Source organism: Lissotriton helveticus, chromosome 3_1 (assembly GCF_964261635.1).
Source record: "Lissotriton helveticus chromosome 3_1, aLisHel1.1, whole genome shotgun sequence".
Taxonomy (NCBI): domain Eukaryota; kingdom Metazoa; phylum Chordata; class Amphibia; order Caudata; family Salamandridae; genus Lissotriton; species Lissotriton helveticus.
The window spans coordinates 782,728,133-782,753,905 of NC_136061.1; the positions used below are offsets into that span (position 1 = coordinate 782,728,133).

Sequence of the window (25,773 nt, forward strand, 5' to 3'; positions counted from 1 at the left end):
GACACAGTATCACAGCACACACCGATCGAAAGACTCCACCACATCGGCATCCAAGGGGATGTGCTCAGATGAATCACGTCCTTCCTCACCTGAAGAACCCAGAGGACCCACCAACCACCTTTCACCTGTGAACCCAAGGAGATCACCTGCGGTGTCCACCAGGTCTAATTCCTCAGTCCCACGCTTTTCAACACATACATGACACCCCTGGCCAACATAGTCGATCCCACATTCTCAATATAATTTCCTTGGCAGACGACACTAAACTCATCCTCTCACTCACCGACAACCCCACCACCACCAGAACCACATTCCACAGATGCATGATAAAAATCGCCAACTGGATGAAGAACTGGCTGCAGCTAAACACAGACAACACAAGTTCTGATCTTTGGCAACAGCAGCAAAAAATTATATAACTCCTGTTGGCCATTAGACCTAGGACCCACACCCACTTCCTCCAACCACATCAGAGACCTCAGAATCATTATTCACAACAAGCTCACCTTTAAATAACAGAATAACGCGGTCCCCCTCGCCTGCTTCCTCACTCTGCACATGCTACGCAAGATCTTCAAGTGGCTGCCCCTACACCGAAGACGCACTGTGCAAGACCATACAGAAGGCCACAGCCAGACTCATCCACAGCCTACCCGACAAACATACAGAAGAGATGCCAATTCAAGCTAAATTAACCACAGCCTGAACTACCACCAACCATTAAGACTACGCTCCACCTTCCTTTCACTTGACCATGCTTCCTGCATTTGCAGAAGCAGAGGACGCTCCTTCTCCCACACCGCAGCCAAGACCTGGAACAACCTCTGGACCATCACCTCACTTCTGGAATTCCTAATGGCCCTCAAGCCCTAGCTGTTCTAATAAGCCACTGGCGCCTGGATGCCCTATTAGGTGATTAGCCGCGCTTTATAAATCAAATTATTGACTGTACGTACTAATCATGAGAGCAAGTCCAAACAAGGAAGTGAAGTCTGCCTCATAGCATGTAGGATACGTCTACGTCACTTACAAGACATGTTGCTTAGCCACATCCTAACAATACAACTCAAACCTACACTATTGTCTAAAGGCAATAACATTGCATTCATTTCTTTACAAAATGTATCCTCCATAATAAGAAGGCAAAAGTGCATCAACATTCAAGCTAGAAAGCCCCCAAAAATTGACAGCTAAGAACAGATTTCCATTTGTGACCACACCCCATTCCTCACTGTAGAAGGAGTGCAGATCCCAGGATTCTCTAGTGGTCGGTGATCAGGATGTTTGACAGGAACTGAGGTTATAGAGTTCTATTTTTCCACAATCCTTACAGTCAATGGATGTTTGCTGAAAACTGTGTTTTAAAGAATGCTTAAAGTTTCAAGGAGATCCTGAACAGAGCTCTTGGGAAGGAAAAGCAAGGTCTACTGGATGGAGCAATGTAAAAACTGCTGTTTTAATTCTATTGGAAAACTCGTTCTATATACAGCAAAAGGCACTTGGGCACCCCTAAACAATAGAGATAAGGTTGTGTATTTATCACAGGCATTGCTGCAAGCCTCCTCAAGGAGGAAACAAGAGAGAAGTGTTGTTTGGGACCCTCTGTGCTCCCATTCTAATCTAAAGCAGCTAGACATGGAAAATACGTTTCTCAGGATTGAAGTATATGACAAAAGATTTGACTTAACGCGCAAAATCCGAAAACTGAAGTCACAACTCTCGAAGATACAGTCCAACAGTTAGGAAATAAATACTCAATCAGTGTACAGAGGAATTAGTTGAATTAGCAATCTATGTGGCATAAAAGTGAGCCATCAAAGTGTTTTGAGTTACTATTCACAGGCAAGAGAGTAGCTTTTGAAAAAGAAAATGCAAGCTCCTTGTTTGTAAGTGAGAGGAGAAGAGAAGGTGACTAAGTGTGAGAAAGTGCCTTTTTTGACATGGTTAGCCCCCACCTTTTTGCCTAGTATGTGGTGATGTTTCGATTATAGTGCACAGGGTTCATACCAACACGATACCCTGTGCCAGTGCTTCTTCCCTAAAACTCGTCCAGAATTTGCCCTCCAGGCCCCCTTTAAGTCCATAGAAATGGTACTTGGGGCTTTAGGACTGAAGAGGCTCCCAGAGGGTCTATTCAGTCCCAAAGAGTTGACATGGCATACTGCCTGTGTGCCATAGTAACTTGCACTGCCTAAGGTAAAGGTAAGTCACAGCTCTAGCAGGTCTTCCAGCCCTAAGGCACTACACCACAGGTGTGGGCATATTTGCCCGAATAGATACGCTTATACAATATTTAAGTCCATTCTTAGATATTGTAAGTGCCAGGGAAGCAATAGAGAGTACAAGGGTTGGAAACTTGACAACTCTGGTTCCCCAGCACCATGATGGCTTCTTTGAAAGTAGTTTCCAAACTACTCCTCTCAATAAACCCACACTGATGCCAGTGTGGGATGTACTGAACCATGTACTCAGAGGGCACTTCAGAGGTGCCCCCTGAAAACCTATCAATTCTGGTGTGGTAAAAGACTGGCTGTAGGCAGCCTGCCACCACCAGGCATGTTTCAAGACCCCTGGGTTGAGAGCCTCTGCTCTCTGAGACCAGAAAAAATGCACATCCGGGACTCAGGATGGGCATAGTGCTTGAGGAGGAAGCTTCTAAGGCATGCAGTCGTAGTAATGCGACCCCCAGTCACTGCTGCTAGCAGCCGATGGCTGCCCCCGGTTTACACCCCCACTTTAGGCAGGAAAAACTAGGAAGAATAGGAGGTGTGGCCACCTCTGCCAACCACACCCCTAAGGTGGGGTCAGCGAGGTAAAGCACAGCTTTCAGTTCCGCCATCTTGAACAAGGGGATACCCCTCCAATCAGGGCTAGGTCTATGCCCCCTCTCACGTGGGGGCATAGTAGAGGGTGTAGTCATGCCCCCTCTCACGTGGGGGCATAGTAGAGGGTGTAGTCACCCCAGGAAAGGTGCACATTGGACCTACCTACCTCTAAAACGCCTCCTAAATTTAGTATTTTGGGGGCTCCCCTGAACCTAGAGAGTAGATCTGCGCTTACCTAGGAAGAAAGCAGATGACCTTACAGAGAAGACTAAAGAGCCTGTTCCCAGTTTCTGAGAACCTGCGATCTGTCTTGCAACCAGCGACCTCCGAAAACTCTGGGAGGACTGCTGGCTTCAATAAAGATGAAGACCTTCTGAAAACAGCGAAACTGTTACCTGCATCCTGGAAACACTCCTAAACAGAAGACTTGGAGGTCTCCGGAACAGCCAAAAGCAGACACCCACAGCCACCACTTCGCCAGTGTCCTCCGGGCCGAGTTGAAGTGGGCCACCGGTACCAGCAAGGTTACCCAGCCCTCCAGAGCTCAAGTCGATTGTGGTTTCACCCCTTGTGGACTCTTGGGCATCGCCTGCAGCCTCTGCGTGCAGGCCGCCTTGACAGTGACCCAGCAAGAAAAACCCAACACCTAAAGATACCTCTGCATCCATCGCCGCCGAGGAGAAGAGGACCCTAGGTGTTTCTATATTCCAGAGCATTGCAGATCTTGAAAACCCCTCCTCTCCTTGTGGTTCACCCCAAATGGCTTCCCAGCCAGAGCCTGCAGGCTCTTTTTACAATGCCCGATCCCCACTGAAAAGCATTGGGCTCCCGTACTGATTATCACCCTGCACCTGGCTCCCCTCGTGCTGCTGGTACCTGTTTGCAGAACTTGTTCTTCATTTCCTCAGGTTAACATTGCAGAACTCAAAAATTGCACTGTGTCCACTTTTTTTTAATTTAAAAACATTCTTATCTGAAAGATTTTTCTCTGATGCCTAATCATACATGAAGATACTTGTTATTTTGATAAATTAGTGTGGATCTCTTTCTTGTGAAATGCGTATTTGTAAGTGTCTTGCACTTCTCTGTGTTAAGATGCTTGGCCACACTACCCCGTCATAAAGCACTTTGGGATAACCATAGCAAGCCCCTGTCCACTCATAAGGGAATCCCTGGAATCTTTATACAGTATATCAACTTACTGATATATTACATGAAGAGCCCCCTTCCTACACTTGGCCTACTCCATCAAAAGTTAAGAACAATATAGTCTTCAGCCAAAATAGTCCTAGGTGGTAGATGAGAAATATACACATTTATGCCTTCTGATCTTTTGACGGGTGCCTGCTAGTCAAGCCTAAGTTAAATGAGTGACAGCAAACATCAGTGGTATCACGCTTGTTGTACTAAGAACTGTTACTTTATAAAACCTACTTTCCACTCGTCCTATGACTGTCACAAAAAGCAATCAATTTGCCATCAAAAGAATTGACGTCATAGAGTTACATTCCACTAAAATGTCCTATACCAGCCTGGTATGATGAATTTATATTGATGTCTGCAATTCCAGTTCTAAGCTGACAGATTTGGGGATCAATAAATTACAGAGGAGGGAATAGAATTTTAATAGTTTCACATTTTACACTGGAATTTTAGTATTACATTAATCAGAAGGTATCAAAGAATACAGGACATTAAAAGATCACAATCTCTGTATGTTAATCGGAGTAATACCACAAGTTGTTTGTATCTTCAAAACCTATATGAGTACTTTCATTTCCGATTACAGTCAAGTTGTGATGTATCTAGTTAGTTCAAATAGAAATATAATGTAGCTTCATAACTGTATCCAGCTGAGTTTTGACATCGCAATGCCTGCTTTCATAGCTAGCAGCCAATGTGAAAGGCACGTCACAGAACTTCATTACATCTGCAGTTTATACAACGAAAACAGAAGACTTTTAATCCTTCTGATCAGTGTTTTTTCTAAAATGAACAGGGATCAGCAGAAAGGTTACATGCATGGTAAGAAACTAAGTTACTCATCTGTAACTGCAGATCTCCAGTATTTGTATATTATAGATTCACATGTATGAATCATTCTCAGTTAAAAAAAAAAAAAGAGAACAAAACTTGAACTTTAACCAATCAGGCGACAGCGCCCTCTAGAACACTCCCAACAGAGGCCCAATCCCTCAGATTTTCAAGCACAAGTGGGATTAAAGAACCCTGAGCCTTGCGGGGGCGGGAGGGGAGTTACAAATAAAGGAAAAATGCAGTTCCAGTCAAGTAACTTTTTTTCTTCTCCAGTATTGGATCTCTCAGATTCACAATCCTGAAACAGAAAAGCAAGCAGTTACTGTATTTGTATATCTTATAGTATTAGTGCAAATAGCAGGTGGAGGGTAGAACATATATACATAACATTCCTATGCAATTTGATAATAAATTATACATTCAAATTTGCATAAATAAATAAGCAAACACATGGCAACAAAAGAGGTTCCCCTTATTGAAAATAGTAAAAACCTGTTCAGCCGCTGCATCACTGCGTTGTGCCAATTACAGGTAATAATGCTGCATTATTATATACACACACTGTCAAGTTGCAACACGATCTATCTTTTCCAGAGGCATTCCGTAAAGAAGCGGAGGTGGAAAGTGTCCTAGTGGAGTACACCATGGTGTTCGCTGTGTGAGGCTTGCCAGCCGTTGTGTGGCAGAACTGGATTGCAGCTCAAATTCATCAAGAGATGTTTGCCATCCTGAATGGAGCACACTTACAAGGGTGTCCATCTGAGGCCAACAGTCGGTCAGTTCTAATGAGTTGTTTAGTGTGATGTACGAAGAATTTCAGATATCATTTGAGTATGTAAAGACCTATCAGCTGGTGATGCTGGATTTGGGAAGAAAGTCCAAAATATTATAGTTGTATGGAGGCAAAATTCAGATAGCCTTGGGAAAGAATCTCTGGATAGGTTCTGAGCAGTACTAAACTGCGTGGGAGGAGCAAGAAGGATTTTGAGTTAGGAAAGCCTGTATCTCCTCTACCCTCCTGGTCACAGTGAGCGCCAGTAACAAGGCAACCTTCTATTGGTGAATGGGTTTGAATGAACTCTTCATGACTTGAGATAGAACTATGTTCAGGTTCCAGTCTGGGGAAGGAGCCCTTACAGGAGAAAAAAAACTCTGAATAATTCTTTCACAAACGGTTTAATGATTCTGCATGGCAGAAAGAGAGAGAAAATGTGATGAACATCTATATCTTTATATTGCTGTAAGCTGTACCTTAACAGACGCATGTACCAACCGTGACTGAGCTAGCAAGAGGAGATAGGGTAGTTATCTGCTGAACTGTGCTAGAAGAGGGTGCAGGTTTGGTAACTGGCGCCATAGGCAGAAGCTTTTCAATTACTGCTTACATCTCTTTATCCTGGCTTCCGACTTGATTTGGAAAGAACAAACCTGCAGTCCTGAGGAATACAGAGATCTTTGAATCCATGGAATTTAGAAGCCATGCGCATAAGAGGAGAGAGATAGAGTCGGGACAAAACATCTGGCCTTAGTTCATAGTCAAAAATGTAGGGGATGTTGTAGGTGAATGTGGCAGTTTTTAAACAGGAGAAGCTCAGTGAACCAAAGCTGCGTGGGCTAACTAGAGGCCATCAGGATGAAACAACACTGCTCCCCTTTCCTCTTGCTGAGAACCTTTGGCATTAAAATGTATTGGGGGGGTGTAGGCATAGATCTGGGACCATCTGTCGAAATGCATTTCTCCACGATCCTAGATGTGGATGATAACTTGTATAAAACTGGCATTTGTGGTTTTTGTTTGTTGCAAAGAGACCTAAAACCGGTTTGCCCCAGAACGAGATCATCATATCGCAGACTGATCAAACTCTTATTCGTGGAGGCTGTGTCCAGTTCTGCTTAGTATGTCTGCTAAGAAATTGACAGTCTTGTTGGGCCTGAATAGTTATTTTCTATGTAGTTAGCGGGCTACAGATTTCCTGATCTTCCTTGGACAGGTGCCAGTGATCTTCTGCCGCATTATTTGTTCACGGATTGCATGCTGGTGGTATTGTCCGTGTGAAGTAATACCGAAGACCCTGCTATCATTGACAGGAAAGCCTGGAGACTAAGTTAGATAGGTTTGCACTGCAGGCGATTGATAAGTATGATTCTTCTGGAGCGGAGACAACTTGCCTTAAATTTGCACGTTCTGTAGAGGATTGCATGAGTTCTCCAGTGAAGCATCCGCAGTCACTACGAAGTGAGGTATTTGAGGTAGGAAAGTGAGGTTCTCAGACAGGTGGGAGGTCTGGGATCACCAGGCTAGAGCTTGCATCATACCTGTGGGAAGTTCACCAGTCCCTTAACTGATTCTTTTGTTGGAATGTATTGTTTTTGTAGCTGTTCTGGTAAAGCTCCAATTTTTAGGCATGCAAGAGGGATCATACTGATCACTGAGGACATGATGCCCGAAAGCTAATTGACCAGTTGGACTTCTTTTTTCGTTCGAGATTCAGTTCCTAGGGCATCGTTGCATGTCGTGGGATAGAGAGGAGTTGATCATCTTTGATAATTCACAAGGAGACCTAGTTTGTGCAACAAATTTAGACCAAGCCTCTGTGGCCTTTACACTTTCATCAACCAGTTGTTGAGGTAGGGTAATACCTGATGGCTGTCCTTCCTGAGAAAATCTGCCCAAGAGGCTAGCAGTAGGCAAAAATGCAGGACGCTGATTTGAAGCCAAATGGGAGATCTTTGATGCGTGGGTGGGAATGCGGAAGTATGAATGCTGTTAATTCAGATAGGTCATGTGGTGTCAGAGAGGGTGACCAAGGATAAGGATTGTCTCTGGAAATAGTTGTTAAATTTCCAGGGGACTATGAAGTATCACCACTCCTCTGTTTTCATGTTTATGATTAAAAACTGAGAATAAAAGCCTGTTCCTTGCTGAGAATGTGCGTCTTTCTCCATAGTTAACATAGCTAGCACTCCCTTCCGAAGCAGATGGAGAGGAGGTGGGTACCATCTTGGTGAACTCCAACATCAGACTATATGTGATGAGATTTAGGACTGATTTGTCCGATGCTATTTTCCGCCTCAGAAGACATTTGGGAATTGTTTCTCCCACAGGTTGGCGTAAGCAGCACCAGAATGTTGTTACTATAAGTAAACTAGCCTAAGGGCTACTCAGAGGGTTGATAAGTCTGATATCTCTGGCATCCTCTTTGATACGGTGTCTCTTTCGGGGCCCCTCTAAATGGTGTTTCTTTCATAATTGTAACGTGCCCAAAAGATTTTGCTTTGTCAGGGTCTGCCTTGACGGCTTGCAAGGCTTCCTCGACATGCTTGCCAAACAGTGCATCGCCATGGTAAGGTGAACATATTATATATATTTGCACCTATAGTTTCCCAATGTTGTGGCCAGGAACTAACCTTGGCGTCTAGGGACCACTGACCTGACAAGTTTGAGAATTTAACTGAAGCTAAATCTAAAGCGCAATCTGTTTTCTGATGAGAACACTTCTCCCCTCCCTGCAGAATCTTTTTTGTTTCTGCCGTCTCTATGTATGTAGCAATGTCTGACCAAATCTTGTGGTTATACCTGCCCCATATTGCCAGTGAACTGGCAAAGTAGCACCGGGAATAGTTAAAAACATCTCCTTGCTGGTTAGACAGGGTTACGAGTGACCGGGATTGCCATGATTATAATTCTTCCTGGATATATGAACAATTGGAATAGGTATTGCAGCTTTTCAATGTAAAATCATTAAGAAAAGAAACCAATTGCTCGTTTGCTACTGGAAGCGTTTCGATACTCGTTCCACAAGGGTATGGAAACCACAAAAATCTTCTGGTGGGGATTACACCACTTGGGAGCTTTTGCTCTATCATCACCAGATTTGAACGGGTCCTTCCCAGGAAGCATGGCAATTTTGGACACTGGGATCATTGTTGGAGTGGCCGAAGTATCAGAGAATGCTGACATATCAGAAACGATGTGACCTTGCAAGCTGAGGAAAGTATTTGGAGACATTCTGTACCATGCATGCCCTGTAGGTTTAGCACTAGAGTTACATGGACCTGAGGCAACCCTTGACCCCACCAGGTAGGTCGCTACCCCTTCGCACAGCACTGCCTGTGTCTCCCTGTCCCAGCTACCACTGCGGAGGGAGTTTGAGGCCCTCCACCACCCGCAGGGTACCACCTGCGCCTCATCCCTGGTGGCCAGTGGTAGGCCGTAGGTAGGTTTGCATATCCTCTGCTTTACTGCTTTTATTGTATTGCCTGTATTTTTATTGTTGTGTCTGTGACTGCTGTTGTCTGTCTTCCCCCACTGCCTGTACGTGGTCCGTGCCCCTTTTTCTTCCCTCGGTTCCCCTCGCTGTCCCCGTGCTCTCTCTGCACGGTTTTCCCTTCTGGTCCCCTTCTGCCTTCTGGTCTTAGCTGCCCCTGTATTTCTGTGTTCTGTATTTTGCCTCTGTGCCACTCGTTTTTGTGCCCCTTTTTCCTTCTGTTCCACTCGTTTTTTGTGACCGCCTGCTTTCTGTGCCACTATTTTTTTGTGCCCTTCTGCCCTCTGTGCCATTCGTTTTTCCCTCGTTTTTGTGCCCCTTTTGTCTTCTGCTCCACTCGTTTTTTGTGCCCTTCCGCCCTCTGTTCCACTAGTTTTTTTGTGCCCTTCTGCCTTCTGTGCCACTCGTTTTACCCTAGTTTTTGTGCCCTTCTGCCCTCTGTTCCACTCGTTTTTTTGTGCCTTTCTGCCCTCTGTGCCACTGTTTTTCCCTTGTTTCTGTGCCCCTTTTGCTTTCTGTTCCACTCGTTTTCCCCTCGATTTTGTGCCCCTTTTTCTGTCTGTTATCTTCTCTTTAGGGCTTGACTCAGCCCTGGATATTCTTATTTGCATCCAGTGCAATACACTGGAGCACCTACTTTGGATCACCTCTTCATGACTACTTTTGACTTTTTGCCTCGCTTTACCTAAAGCCCTGAGGAAGTTTTCCAAGGGAGAACGAAACGCGTTGGCTGAGCTGTATGCTCTATTATCATATGGGAAATACCTATTCGAAATAAAGACTTTTTATACAACAAAAGTATCTTGGACTTCATTTCGTGGCACACACCCACTTACAGTTACATTTTCAGGATCTGGGACACAGAGGCAACATGTAAGGGCTGGTGCCAGGGTATTGTCGCACTGGACTTTTTTGAATTAAGGAAACTTGTGTGAAGTGCAGAACTAACCGTTAAAGCTTTGTTTCTCTGTAAAGTTTGGGGATAAACCTGTCAAAAGTGCCAGGTCTAACACAGTCAGAGAGAAATGAAACATGAAACCTAATCTTGGATGATTAAAAAAGAATAGCTGAAGAAACGGAGCAGAGCTCAGGGAGACGCAGCCTCTGCTGGGACTGTTTAGAGAGTTATCCCCTGATTGGTTATAGTTCAAGTTTATTTCTTTTTTATTAAATAAAAAAAGGACATAGGCTATTAAACTAACTTCTTCATTACCTTTATAGCCTATGATAGTGATAAATAATGCTATATTATGGTACTGTGGGACTCACTTTGATGACGTGGAATGATTCTAGCATGTGAATCAAAGATTCCATATTGCAGAACGTTTATTTTGAGCATACTATAGGCCATTACAGAAAAGAATGTGCATGTTTCCACAGATTCAGAGTTTCATTATTTTTTTTTTATTTGAATTGCATTAACAACTGCTTTTGATGATTTTCTTTTTCACACTACACTCACATTTGCACTGCTATTCTTCATGTCATGCCACTGTACTATCTCTTTTGTATGAAAAAAAGGAGCAAGACAGCAAAGACTTAAGCGCCAAGATACCCGTAGGGTGATAGCAGCGCTATATAAGAACGCAATACAATACAATTAAGCAGTTTGGGGGGATAGGCGATGGTGTGATCATGCATAATAAGGAATACAATACAGTCTGCAGTAGGTTATAAAAGAATATTGCAAGTCAACTCAGATTCCCATAACCTATGCCATATATATTGCTTAACAATGTTGTCTTTCAATCCTTTTATCTACACAGTATGCCTTTGATCTTTATTTGTTTTTTTTAAACCATCAAGAACAGCATTGAACATATGTTCAATTATGAGCAAAAACTTAAATATTTACCTTCTGAGATAGTTTCTCCTCCTCCAGTTTAGCAGAAAGCATGTGTGAAAGAGACTGTCTGCATTCTTTGTTGAAAATGTCATTCATCAATGGAGAACATTCAGATAAAACCTTCAGGCAAAGAGAGATTCGGTCAACGTCATCATCGGTGATTGGCTTCTTTGGGAGTGAAGACTTGCCCAAGTGAAGAATAGTGGCCATTATCAACATGGCTTCAGCAACAAATGACTATAAAATAGAAAAAAAGGAAACAAAACTTCAGCAATTATACCATTTTTCAGTACTTAAATTCACCAATGTTCATCTTCAAAGTCACTGCAGCAGACTAGTAATTTAACAAATGCAGGTTATACACATATCGTCACCTAAATTATCACATATAAGTAACACTTTGAAGGATTTGCTCTGCTGAAGTTAAAGGCACTGCACATTTGTACTACAAATACCTGGAGACCTCAATTACAAAAGGTTTGAAAACAAACATGTTACAAAACATAACAGCACTATTTTAATAACTAGGACAGACTCTAGAAGAGTAAACCGCTTTACTGAAGGCATTTTTGTTCACTATTTCATTTATTTCTTGCGGAAGAACACACTTGAATTTTTTCCTGTACAATTGCTTTTTTGGTGGGATAGTAGGAGATCCAATTCAATACACAGGTTGAGCACCGGATATTCAGCACCCATTTGTCCGATATAATTTTGCACCATTCTGTAGAAAAGCACCTATTCTTCTCCAAACTGCATTATTGTGATTAGGGGTGATTAAAGATTACTTATTTACTAGCATGGTCCAAGCCCATAAAGGTTTGGGTGTTCCCCTTTCCTTGTCCTACCAACAGCATCAAGGGCTAGATGTAGGTAATATCAAATTACCTAATGGTAAATAACGAATTTTACCGATTCGGTAATTGCTATGTAGGTAAAAAAATAAAATTTAAAAAAATAAAAAATAAATCGGTAAAAATACCGAATCGGTAAGATTCGGTAATTACCGAATCAGTATTTGCCATTGATTCCTATGGGCCTTGAAGCCCATAGGAATCACTAGCAAATACTGATTCGGTACCAATTTTGCAAGGGGGACAGGGTGTCACTTTGACACCCTGTTGCACCCCTGTTTCTGGCTTGTGTGCCATGTGGCACACATACATGCCCTAAGGGCATGTATGTGTGTCACATGGCACAGGTGTACATACACAGATGTGCATGTACACAGGAATTCGTTATTTACCATGGAATAGTATTCCATGGTAAATTCGGTAAGGGCCTGTGGCACTGATTACAGTGGCACCTACATATTGATTTACAGAATCAGTAAACTTACTGATTCGGTATTTTACCGATTCTGTAAATTTATCGATTCTGTAAATTTATCGATTCTGTAAATTTATCGATTCTGTAAATCAAAGGCCCTCTACATTACAAAACCCAAATACCGGTCGGTAACGGCCGAAATCGGCCGTTACCAACCAGTATTTTGTCTCCTACATCTGGCCCCAAGTCTCTTACTATTCTTGTCAGGGGCTATTGGATGCTGGTGTATTCATCCTCAATGAAGCAGTGTTGCAATGAGTGAGGCAGAAGGAACATTAAGTCCGATTTAGGTAGGGTCAATATTGGGGATGGTTTTTACTGTTTTCACCCATACAATGACTAGGCTGTCTCTTTAAAAGCTTCCCTATGTGGATGGGTTACAGTGGGTAACATAGGAAGACACAGGTTGTGGTATTACCAGTAGGTACAGCTCCTGCTCGTTCATTTAGCTGTAGCCGGTCTTACCCGGTACCCAGTATTAGCTGTTCTCCTAATTGTTGCATGATAGAATGCTAAGTCGACTGGCAGGGTGCATTTGATGGGTATGCACCTATTTACTCTTGAAGATATCAATCTCTTTATCCTTCCATATGGTTTATTCTTGAAATGCGTCCTCTAGTAAGACCGGCTGTGTGTCTTTCGCATACTCAATCCATTTCTTCCTCCTGTGGTTCAGAACATAATGGAGGGGATCTATTCTTCAGGTTCTGTTCTAAAACTTCCATAGCTCTCATGTCCTGTTTTTACAGGTATTTGTAGGCGCAGAGTATCTGAAATATTTTTATTTTTTATTTTATTAATGGTGCTGCCTTGGTCTTGAGGCGTTGTTTTCTTTTTCAGGGGTAATAACATTTTCTTCTGCTTAGCTGTCAAGCATCAACATACTTCTTTTTTAAGGTGAGCTCGAATATCTTTCGCCATTATCTTCCTCTGATCAATAGCTCCCTATGGAGCTTTTTTAGGTTTCGACCTGGGAGTTGCAACTGCGTAGCAGTTGCTCCTCCCACGGCGAAATTTCATGATCCTACATATTGACTTTGGTTCCGCCTCGGTCTCCCATTGGCTAGCTCCATAAATGGAGGCTAGCCATTGGGAGACAGAGGCTGTCAATCACGCTTTCCCTTGAAAACGCGATTCGGGGGCGTTTCGCGGTGTGTTTTTAAGCCCCGCCCCTTTGTCCCGGGCCGCGCTGTGATTGGCTGCCGGCCCGGGACACCCCCAGGAGGATTGGTCGTTGGCCAGGCTTGTTTTTTCATTTTCAGTCACGTGTCTGATCGTTGAAACCCCCGAAGCTAGCAAGAGTACGGTTTTCTTGAGAGCCCGTCACAGACATCCTTTGTGGTGTGTTTTGTCGAATGTTACAGTGAGTCATTCTGCCAATTTGTTAAGGAATACATTTTTAAAAAAATAAAACTTTTTTAAGGTGAAAGGAAAGCTTCATATTTCACGAAGGGCCGTGCGTGCATTTCATTGTTACCTTTGGTTTTGGTGGAATCTGCAAATAACTAGTGGCATTTTATTGTTACCCCTGTATGCAGCTTGTTATTTTGGTAGGCACGGAGATATTGTGATTTGCCCAGAATCACAGGATGTTGACCCGACGCCTAGACTCGAACTTGGTACCCTAGCCCGAAGTCAGCAGCTCTGGCCGCGACGCAACATCCTCTTGAGCTCAGGTTTGCGATGCTAAAGAAACGAAAGTACATGTCCTAGGCTACAATGTAACGTGTTGATGACTGAAAGAATCGGGGCAGGGGCTCACATGACGTGAAGCCACATTTTGGAGATTTTCCGGTCAGAGCATTTCAGGTGTGCGCAACACAGCCCACTTTCCGACTCCTGCCGTGCTGGATGTTCTCAGCCGGCTCCTGGCTCCAAGGCGATTTATGGGCAGAGCGGACACTAAGCCTTTCATCTCTGACCTTTGCTCCCCCCCCCTCCTTCGGTCCGCCCAGCTGCCAACGGGCCACTTGTCATCAATTCCATGTACGACACCCTCTAGCCGGACAGGGCCTTTTAGCCTTCATGGAGCTTTAAAAGCTGCAATATTTGTTTTATTATTTGCAGTTTTATATAGCGCAAACTCAACAAGAAGCGCTTTACATGAGCACCAGTTAAGTTACAAAATGACACATTCATTTTTTTTTATTTTGGTAGGCACGGAGATATTGTGATTTGCCCAGAATCACAGGATGTTGAACCGACGCCTAGACTCGAACTTGGTACCCTAGCCCGAAGTCGGCAGCTCTGGCGGTGACGCCACATCCTCTTGAGCTCAGGTTTGCGATGCTAAAAAAAAGAAAGTACATGTCCTAGGCTACAATGAAACGTGTTGATGGCTGAAAGAATCGGGGCAGGGGCTCGCATGACGTGAAGCCACATGTTGGAGATATTCCGGTCAGAGCATTTCAGGTGTGCGCAACACAGCCCACTTTCTGACTCCTGCCGTGCTGGATGTTCTCAGCCGGCTCCTGGCTCCAAGGCGATTTATGGGCAGAGCGGACACTAAGCCTTTCATCTCTGACCTTTGCTCCCCCCCCCCCCCTCCTTCGGTCCGCCCAGCTGCCAACGGGCCACTTGCCATCAATTCCATGTACGACACCCTCTAGCCGGACAGGGCCTTTTAGCCTTCATGGAGCTTTAAAAGCTGCAATATTTGTTTTATTATTTGCAGTTTTATATAGCGCAAACTCAACAAGAAGCGCTTTACATGAGCACCAGTTAAGTTACAAAATGACACATTCATTTTTTTTTATTTTGGTATGCACGGAGATATTGTGATTTGCCCAGAATCACAGGATGTTGAACCGACGCCTAGACTCGAACTTGGTACCCTAGCCCGAAGTCGGCAGCTCTGGCGGTGACGCCACATCCTCTTGAGCTCAGGTTTGCGATGCTAAAAAAAAGAAAGTACATGTCCTAGGCTACAATGTAACGTGTTGATGGCTGAAAGAATCAGGGCAGGGGCTCGCATGACGTGAAGCCACATGTTGGAGATATTCCGGTCAGAGCATTTCAGGTGTGCGCAACACAGCCCACTTTCCGACTCCTGCCGTGCTGGATGTTCTCAACTGGCTCCTGGCTCCAAGGTGATTTATGGGCAGAGCGGACACTAAGCCTTTCATTTCTGACCTTTGCCCCCCCCTCCTTCGGTCCGGAGGCCCTGCACGTGTGCTGCACAGCTGAGCAGTCAGTGTAACCTGCACGGACAGGTCTACAAAGCCAAACGGTGACACTGAAAGGTGCCACCTCGACGTGCCCTGGTAGAGAGGCCTTTCTGACAGAAGCAATCGCCTGCCTCCCTTACGAGCCCCCCACAATGCTAGACAACCCTGAAGAACACAAGTTTACGACGGAGATTTTAGGTGCAGAGGGCAGGGTGAACACACAGGGGAGGGGCGAAGCATTGGCCCGCACAGCTGCAGGCTCGGGGGCTGTCAAAACGAACATCTGGGAAGCACAAAACACCCTTTGACAGGCCTGCGCTGCCTAAAGGAAATGTACTGCTATAACGACCCGGGTGATATATATATATATATATATATATATATCACAGCATACTGACAGCCAGGCACCTTGTTGCTAGGACTGTACATCACACAAACAGACTGCTATGTTGCCTCCAGCACCCCTCCCCCAAACAAATAATGGATATTGAGGCTGGTACCAATGTCTTGGGGTGTCTGTACACTCTTTAATGGACGTCAGTGTTCACCCTGTGTTATCAGCTCCTGCTGGGTGACCCTGTGGACAGGAAACAAGCATCCTGGGCATACCTTGCCAACTTGGGGCGAACAAAGCAAACACAAGGAGATGATGAACGGAGCACTGAAACTCTCCCGACACTCACCCCCAGTCCTAGGATACTTGTTTCCGGTCAAGAAAGGACCTGGCCTGGCAGTTAGGGCTGGACTGTTACCATGAGGGGGAAGGGTCAAGACTGATTTGCATATGGGTGGGTCTGAACTGGAGTGGTGAAGTGAACAAAAGAACGATGATGGATTTAACTTAAAAGTGACTGGGGGTGTGTGTCTGAAAAGTTTCAGCGCTACATACATCATCTTACTATATTTGCTGTTTCTCATTGCTCACCCCAGTGAAAGGAGCGCCCGTGCCTTTGGAGCCCCCCTGACGCGGGGCGTGCAGGAAAGTTCTGGAAGGATACAAAGGGGGCTCGTACCCCAGCTGCTGCTCTGTGGCTCCGTGAAGGTGGGTGCCTGTGATTTCTGCCTGCATTTCCTTTGTTGGGACTCGGCAGCTCGGATGTCATGAAGGGGAGCGAGGGCGCCTGGGGGGAGCCAGTGTGATGCTGAGAAGTTCTTGTGACCTACAGTGGACCGCGTGAGATGCAGTGGGGAGTTTAAATTAATTAACTGAGGTGGTCGCACGTGATAGTCTTTAATGGGTGGACGCCCGCATTCTGTCCATAAGTGTATTTCAAAATTGGTAGTACACAGTCTGGGAGGGCGGCGTTTCATGGGTGTGTTTTACGTGAAGGGACTACGGCTTATGATTGAGGGGTGTTTCTATGCAATATATTTATATTTGTACTCATTATTGATTCTGGCGTGTGTGACTTATTTTGTTTTAAATCTCTTCAAGCAGTAGTTTAGATGGGGGTGAGGTGAGAGTTGCATTTGGGCTGCAATTCATGAGTAGTCCTTGGGCTGAACTAAGGAATCTATCTGCATTTACTGCTCCGGCGTCAGTTCAAGTTCAGTCTGCCCTCACGAGTTGGATAGGTGTCGGTGGGGCTGGTCTGCAGCGCCTTTAGTTGGTATGGGGTGCTCTTCAGGCTCTGGGTGTGTGTGTGTGTGTGGTTCTGGGTGTGTGTGTGTGTGTGTGTGGCTCTGTGTGTGTGTGGCTCAGGGTGTGTGTGTGTGTGTGGCTCTGGGTGTGTGTGGCTGGCTCTGGGTGTGTGTGTGTGTGGCTCTGGGTGTGTGTGTGTGGTAGTAATTGCTGTCTGCTGAGCTCGTCCGTAGGGTACAGTAGGTCTCACATTTGCGAGAGATTAAGCTATTGGCAATGTAAATGACAATGCCATTTATTTATGTTTTCAAAACCAACACATAAATACAAATTTTGTCATTTGCAATGCCAATAGCTCTAACTTTTCCAAAGGCGAAACCGTTGCATTGTAAATGCTTGTTCTGTTCGCTTCTCTTTACAACCAACTGTTGTTCTCTTGGTGTCAATTGATTTTTCTTACCTATTGAAAGGATTTCCTCATGAGATATTGTAGGCCTACGCTTTTTCTGTATCATAAAAATCTTTTTAGGAATGGCCTCAGTATGTATGTATGTGTTGCTGTTAAAAAATAGAAGACAGCCAGAGTTCAATTCCTGTGAGCGTTTTTGACGATTATCACCGTCGATAGAAGGAGGAGATGTGTGTGGAGTAATTTTGAGGGGTTTGTCCCCCTGTCAGGTCTGTTGTCGTTAAGAGGCCAGGGAATCGGCATCCTTTGGTAGGAAATATACATATATCTCCTACCAAAGGATGCAGATTCCCTCGCCTCTTACGACGATGGCCTTACAAGGTGACACACCCCTCAAAATTACTCCACACACGTCTCCTTCTTATACCAACGGTGATAATCGTCAGAAGACAGTCAGGGCACGATTCTTTGAATATATATATATATATATATATATATATATATATATATATATATATATATATATATATATATATATATATTTTCTCCCTGACTGGAAAGAAATTGAGCCGCACACGGAGCTTTGTCTTGGCCGTTTAATTGATGGGTGACAACAGGATAAGGCATAGTCCTGACGTGTTTCGTTTCCCCATGGAACTATTTCGAAGGTGAGCCTTGCACCTAAAACACGCCGTGTGTTTCACAGCCCAATGTTTTCCATTGATTTCACTTCCTCTGATGGCACTTCTTTTTTGGAATCACTTCCTTTCAATGTTGCATTATGGGGTCTGTGGTTCAAACGGCTGTTCATATTTACAACCCTCCAGTGGGCAGTGCATTGGTTTCCTGTTGTGATGAAAATTATTAGCACAATTGTCCATTATTGCCGGCAAAAAGTTCCCCCATGTCAGCCTACTTTCAAAGCTGACTCGGGGCCAATACCGAGGTCCAGTCCTCGGCGGCATATGTATATATATATATATATATATATATATATATATATATATATATATATACTTCCTGCGCACCATCCAGTCACAGAAAAGGTCGGGACACTCCAGGATGCTTCAAATTCATTTAATGCAGCAACAGTTACAAAAGCCGACGCGTTTCGCCGTTAGGCTTGGTCACGGTCATATTTCAACACATACTGCTCTCTCGGAGCCTATTCTGTCTCCTTGGCTACAATGGAGTCCTCAGTTGACAACATTCACAGTTTCTTATGGGAGTATTTCTTGGCTTGTGCAAGTCTTTTGCTGGAAGGCAGCAAAGGCTAGACATCCTTCAGACTTCGGATTCTTAGGTAAACCGAAATGACATGCACATTCGTGTCCTTCACCATCTACCACAAAAATAAGAAGATACTCCGTGTTCACAGTTACTCTTTGACTATACTTTCTGTCACCCTCTGTGCTAGAAGTATCCCCAAAAAACCCTGTCTCTGTTTTTTTTTCTTGTTGTTGACATGCTCTTGTTACCAAACTCTGGCATCCTTGTGATCCTGTGGCAGAGCTCCAATGTAACTGTGCGGGTGTCGCCGAATTTCATGGTTTTCATTCTTCCATCATCGAATTCTTTTCTACTTCGATGTGTTTCATCTACTAGTTCCTCCATCTCAAGCATATATGTAGTTTTGTTTTACTTCTAACAGTCTTTAACAAAGAGCTCTGGTCCTTACTTCTGAACCCAATGCTTTAAAAACAATCTGAAGATGGAGACTATATTCTGGGCACAGAGGAATTATGATGATGTCCTAGTGCATCATCTTGACTCATCCTATGATTGAAAACCATAATAAAAAAGTTCAAGCAAACCAAAGCATTTTCCAGACCAAACCACTAAACGTCAGACTAATGCAAAGTATGTTAATGTGGAGGAGATTCACGCTTCATAAGTGGGTGGTACAGCTCCATTCCTGGATACAAAACCTTCTGGTAAAAAGATGAAAGCACTGAAGGTCAACAACATGATCGGCCTTTTCTTGTGATGACAATGGAGTAATGGCTCAGTTCTACTTTGCCAACAGACATTGTATTGTGAAGGCTGCAGATGGGTCAGTGTTGAAATGCCTCGGGAAGGAGTTAATGGGATTATCTAACTGTTGGGTACACAAAGTCTGTATTATGAGAAACTCTCATATGCCTTTGACAGACAACAGGTAATTTAGCCCAAAAAAAACCTTTAGTACCATCACTGTTATTTTTGTCATAACAATTGAAATTCTCTAAACATGGGCTATTATGGTAGAGCAACAGTTCTACCGCCCTTTGCACTCCCTTTTGACATTGTAATTAACGTAACTAGTAAGGAAAGAGCCCAAAATGGGAAATTACACTTTGATGGTCCTCTGTTCTAAGAAACAGGTTAGTAAATTGTTGTATGCCCAGAGTTAGAGATTTTTGGTCATAGTGTGCCCCTTAGCAACTGAACATTCCATATTGGAATTACCATTATGTGTGTTATCAAAACTGCAACAAAGCAGAGGCAAAGCGTTTTAAGGCTGTGTAGGAAGCTGGATCCCTATATAGTACATGACAATGAGGTACACTGTGCAGAGAGTCCCAGCAAACCCCAAAGGAATTACAGAGGCACAAATGACATCCCAAATTTTCTCTTTTTTGGTAGTGTGGGTGAGTAGTTAGGCATGTCAGAGGGTAGTGCTAAGCATTTATTACAAACACATCAGAAATAAATGACACACACAAGAAATCAGACAGCAATTCATAAAAATAACACATAATTTTAGATAAATTTAGATACCAAGGTCATGGGAATCAAGTAAGTACTTTCCCGAGTTGTGAATTTTTACAGTTTTCAAAAATGGACACTTGGTGCAGTTTCTGGATCGGTAATGTTATCCTATGGAAGAAAAACATGTATTCCATTAGGTAACTTAGCAGCAACATACGGGACTGCTCTTCAGGACTTAAGGTGAATAGCGGGCAAAGGTTTAAGGCCACACCAACAGGTCACCTCGGGAGGCTCTGGGGCATCTGAATGCAGTGCTATGTCATGGCGTCAAGTATCGCGTTCACTTAACTGGGAGAATGGCCCGGTTAAAAAGAGGCTGCAAGCAGTGACTAGAGAACCAGTTCGATGGACCTATAGGGTGCTCAACCCTTGAGATCCTTGGGCACACAGGGACACCCCATGCCCACTTCTTCTCGGGCTGTAGGGCTTAGGTGCTGAAGTGTGTTTTGGTGTCTCGTGGTTGGAGGGGTCTTCATACAGAGGCTGCAGGCGGCAAGTGTAAATCCAGTCTGGGAAAACCCAAGGATGGGCTTAAGCCTTGTGAGTCTGGAGATCATGTTGATGCCGTCACCTTCCTTGGACTCAGGCTCTGGAGCACGGGGGTATAGAAGCTTTGATGCGTCAGGTGGCGGCAGTTACAGACTCACCTCTTGGTCTTTGTTTTGCATAAGCAGGGTAAACAAGACAGTTGGGCCACTCACAAAGTGGCTCTCACTGTCCCTAAAGCCCCATGACATGCAGGCCATTCTTCCTCTAAATTGGTGTCCAGTTTGGGCACATTAAACCTTGGCTGCACAAGGGGACCAATACACAGAGTATTCGTATTGTGCGGCTCCCAGTGTCCTCTTAATCAGTGGGAGGACAGATCTGGACTTTAGGAGCACAGGGACATCTTCCTGCGGGGCTGCTGGGTCGGGCAGGCCGGGTATCAACAGCTCGGTGGACCGCACCTTGCATTTTTGGTGCCTGCAGCTGCAAGGGAGTAGTACCTATAGTCCAACGGTGTTTCTTCAGGAAACTGCCGAAACACTGACATCCCTCCGGGTTTCTTGGATACTGCTACACTTGTTGGGGCACCAGTCAGGCTTGCCGGGTTGGTGTCAAGTCAGTCGTTGCTCCTCAGTTCTTGTGGCAGGACTCTTCTTTGTCCACTCCTCCTCTGATACCAATCTGAAGATCTGGGATCAGGGGTCCCCCAAATACTCAATTTTGTTGAGGGGAGTGAGGGCCAATGGCTACTTAGCCCTGTGATCACTACCCCCCTAGATAACCACTTTCTTTGGGGAGTGGGCATCAACCGGTCTCAGAATTCCTAATTCCACCACACACAATATGGTGGAATTTCTAAAGTTGTGCTGACACACAGCTGGTCACCCTAGAGGTGTGTCCAGCCTGGCAGTGCAACACGCTTCCTGCACAGTTAATTTTCCTGCTTGTCCAGGTGCCCAAGGCTTTGGACAAAGGAGGGTGGCATCCTCTCCTGTGTAGGGTAACCAGAGTTGCATATCAAAGGCGGTGGGCTCTTTGAAGCTCCCCTGCCTTGGAATGCTAATCTGCAGGCCATCTATGGGAGGGGGTGTAAACACCCTCTGCCCCAACAGGCTTGGTTTCTGAACTCCTGAGAGCAAAGGCCCTCACCCTTGGGGTTCAGAAACCTATCTCTGGTGAGAGGCTGGTAAAAAACGGTCAGTCAGCAAATCAGTAGTAGGTTCATTCAGGAGCATGTATTAATAAATCCACCACTGGAATCAGTGCGGGTTTATCAATAAGAGTTGTTTGATACTGTAGACAATAGAGCTTTTGTTGCATTTATGCAGTCTCACCGACATTTCACCCTTCTGTATGGTCTGCAGTTTCTCTTCCCTAGCCAGGGCGCTATCATTCTCAGGAAGCAGGGTCTGCAGGTGAGCTTTAGTAAGGTTAGGACCCATGGGCAAGGGTCAATGTTTTGCAGAGTTCCTTCAGTTTGCACACCTTTTCGTAAGGACTCCGGTTGAGCGCCTCAAAACTACACTTTGCCTCTGACACAGTGTCAGAAAGTGCCTCTTTTGCAAAGTTAGCTCCTGCTTTTTGCCTAGTTTTGATGTGATTACAAAGGCAGTGCACAGGGTCCCTGGCAACTAGGTGCACAACCAGGTGCCCTGTGCCAGTGCTCCTTACTTAAAAACTGGTATTTCTGCCCCATGTAAGTCCCTAGTAACTAGTACCCTAGTGTATGAAGCTGGCACTGTATATACTATATCAAAATGAGGTATAGTGTGCACAGAGTCCAGTGGAACCCCAAAGGTAGGCAGAGGTAAAAGTAGCTCGCACCTTACTCTCAGTTTGTGGTAATGTGGGCGAGCATTAAGGCTTTATCAGAGGGTAGTGTTAAGCATTTGTTGTACACACTTAGGCAAGAAATTATGTCACACACTCAAAGACTGAAGTCAGACCAATTTGTTTTTATCAAAAATTGTTCTTTTATTTCTAGAACCAAGCCAAGCCTGCTGCAGGTAAGTGAATTAATACTTTGCAAAATCTTATGCAGTGTTTTACAGTTGTATGCAGGTTCAAATGCAGTTGGTTGAATTGCAGGTAAATCAACATTTTGAAATTACCTTTTAGTTAGTTTACAGATTACTGTGTACGTTACTTTTTAGATTACTTTTCAGATTACTTTTGCTAATCAGTGTGATATGCCCAAATATCACACTGAGACATCTCCTGAACAAAAGGTAAGTAAATAACTTTTAGTACATATGCAGTTTTTCAATGTTCCAAACAAACCAACTCCACACTTAAAATAATTTCAAGAAAAGCAGTCAATGCAATTCTATGGGAGGAAATTAAGTTAACGCTTCGCAGGTAAGTACTTATTTGTGGGTGTTTTGGTATTCTGGGGTTAGAACTAGGGTTCCTCCAGGGTCAAGGATGCACTCTTAAAACACCCTCCGAGACACTAGGGCGGCCAGATGTAGAGTGCTTTGGCCCAATGGGGGATAGGGGGCCTCTGGTTGGTGGCTGTTCATGAGTAGGGCACAAGGTTGTGGGAGCAAGGCTCCTGGTGTTCGGCTCAGGGCAAAGGGGGATCAGAGTTAGCACCCAAAGTACACCCGAGCGGCACAGGGGCGACTGGGTGCAGGGTGCTGTTTTGGCTTCGGGTGCGCCCTGTTGATTTCAATGGGGATGCTCCGGTAGCAGCAAAGACTGCAGGCTCGGGGACTAAGATCCTTTGGTGGTGACCACCAGTTGGAGAGGTAACTCTGGATGCCTGGGAATGCTGGGACACCGTTGGTTGGGCCACCCAAGGCCGTGGACGTAGGGTGCAGGGGTGTCATGAGTAGACAAGAGGTTTATTCTTTTGAATTGATCTTTTTTGGTCCCCTTGTTGGAAGCATCTTGTCCAATTCTATGAAATATCCAAACAGTATTATGTTCAGGATCCATCTGGCTTATCTTCCTCCCCTCCTGAAGGAAGTTCTTTATTCTGGCTCCTACTGGTGATGGGTGAGAGCAGCTGCAATTTCTGGGAGTCACTTGTTAATGGAGGGGTGCTAACCCTGGGAGGTTGTCCCATTCTCTGTGTTCTTCCTCGAAGGGACAGTCGTCCCTCTTGCTGGTACTGCAGTGCTGCGGTTTGACTGTTTCCAGAGAATGTCTGGTGTGATGTTCCTGACTGGAAGCTGCCTCTCCCTGTAGGCCTGCGAGATGGCACTGTGTCTTCATATTCCTCCTCTAACCTGCAATCGCCCCACTGGCTTTGCAGTATAGGGGGCTTTCTTGAGATGGTTCAAGGTGTCATCAACTGTGCTACCAAACAACTGTTCCCCTCTGAACAGGGTATTTAGAATGTGAGCCTGTCCCTTTGGCTTGAATCCCAATATTCACCACGAGTGAGGGCACAAGGTGATCCCCATCAATCATCAGCGTACACTGCCAATTTCAGCATGTGTTTGCAATGTATTTGCCCTCTTCTGCCAAGTGTACAGCTCTCTTCTTGCACTGATCTGCCAGGTGCTTTATCAGTTCAGCTATCCTCCCAGTGGTGGTAGGTACATCTATTCAGGAGGGCATTGGAATTGGAGATGCACCACCGGTTTGCTGCACTGCACTCAAGGTTTCTAAATATGAAGTCTATCCTTTTACTCTCCTTGTCAGGTTGGAGGGATGTTGGCCCTCTTCCGTGCTGTCTTTCCAATGATGATCGAATGAGCCGGCACTGTACCCTTAATGTACGCTGGGTCCTTAGATGAATACTTCTCATTTTTCTCTGCCCTTGGACTCACAGCTCTACAAGTGGCGAGTTCTTTTAATGCTTCTCTTTCTTGGTCTAGGGTGCTAGGAAACATTGGCAGGAAGTGGACCCGGGCTTGCGATGGCAAGAGGGTGTCCAGCAGGAAACAAGATAGCAGATTTTCTTCCTCCAGCTGAACTCCTTGTTTATCTGCAGCCTTCTTGGTAATCAGATTATAAATATTGTCATGGGGTGAAGGCCTTTACAGATACCAGTCCACACCTTCCTCCAGGGCATCTGTATCCAGGTCCTGCCACTGTGACTCAGTGTACTCGGATTTCCCAGAGCCCTGAAGCATGCCCTCTAGTTCCTCTTCTTCCTCCTCAGACGCTGTTGCCAAAGGAGTTTACATTTCTTTGACAACCTTTATGGATTTGTTGAAGTCCTTTAGTTTTTTAATTAAGGTGGCCATTTCTGCCTCAATGCACCTTTTCTTCCTTTCGATTTCTGCTGATAGTTCACTTGCACGAGGCTTGAAGTTAATTTTCTCTTCAGTGTCGAAGAATCCTTTGATGACTAATCAGTAAATCGATGCTCGTCTCAAGACCTTTCCTTTCTCGAGGTTGAATCTTTCCCTCGACTGTTCTTTGACTGGGTCTTTTCAGGAGATGTCCCACTTGCGGTGTCTCTTTCGTGGGATCCGAGGGGTTCTCGGTCTCTGGCCTGCCTTCGGTTGGTGTTTCGACAAAGAGGCTCCCTCTGATGCCCTGGAGTCCAATTTTCGCGAATCGCGGCCTTTTTTCAGGTTTTATATTTCTCTTACCTCCTGTCCTTTTTGTTTGCCTGGCCTTTGACAATCCTCAAGTCGGTGTCTAATATTTCTCCCTTGGTACTTTCCCTGACGTTTTCCTCATTATCGCTCGACATACCCAGGTCTCTCAGGAATGGAATTGTACCCTAATATGATGTGTTTGCCTCTGCCTTTCTCTCACCCACATGGCACAGGAGTTGCAGGCTTCACTTCAATGTTCTCCAGGCAGGCAAAAGTTGGCAACCAGGTTTTGGTACTTCTGCGAGAATTTGTAGTTGCAATTAGAGCAGAACTTGAATGGAGTCTTCTCCATTAGGCCCTACCAGGAGCCCCTGTCCAGGAATTATTGCCTAAAAAACGTTGAGACAAATAGACGCCTCTCGATTTCTTCTCTGGTACCTCTTTGTCTGTGTTCTTCTCCAAATTAGTTGAAACTTTCAGCGAACTTCTGACCAACTTCTTTGTGTTGGAGTCTTAAGCCAAACATCCAGACTCAACAGCGGAAAAAATAATCTGAAGATGGCGACCAAAG

At 44.8% G+C, this 25,773-nt stretch overlaps 1 protein-coding gene across 2 annotated transcripts in view; it reads right to left on the bottom strand.

Annotated features, from left to right (window-relative positions):
* COPB1 (coat protein complex I subunit beta 1) overlaps nucleotides 1-25,773 on the bottom strand; it is a 296,632-nt gene that overhangs the window by 87,027 nt on the left and 183,832 nt on the right. For both annotated transcript variants that reach the window (XM_078681014.1, XM_078681015.1), the window contains exon 15: nucleotides 10,986-11,213. In XM_078681014.1, the coding sequence (XP_078537140.1) occupies nucleotides 10,986-11,213 (228 nt within the window). The remainder of the gene's footprint in view (nucleotides 1-10,985; nucleotides 11,214-25,773) is intronic.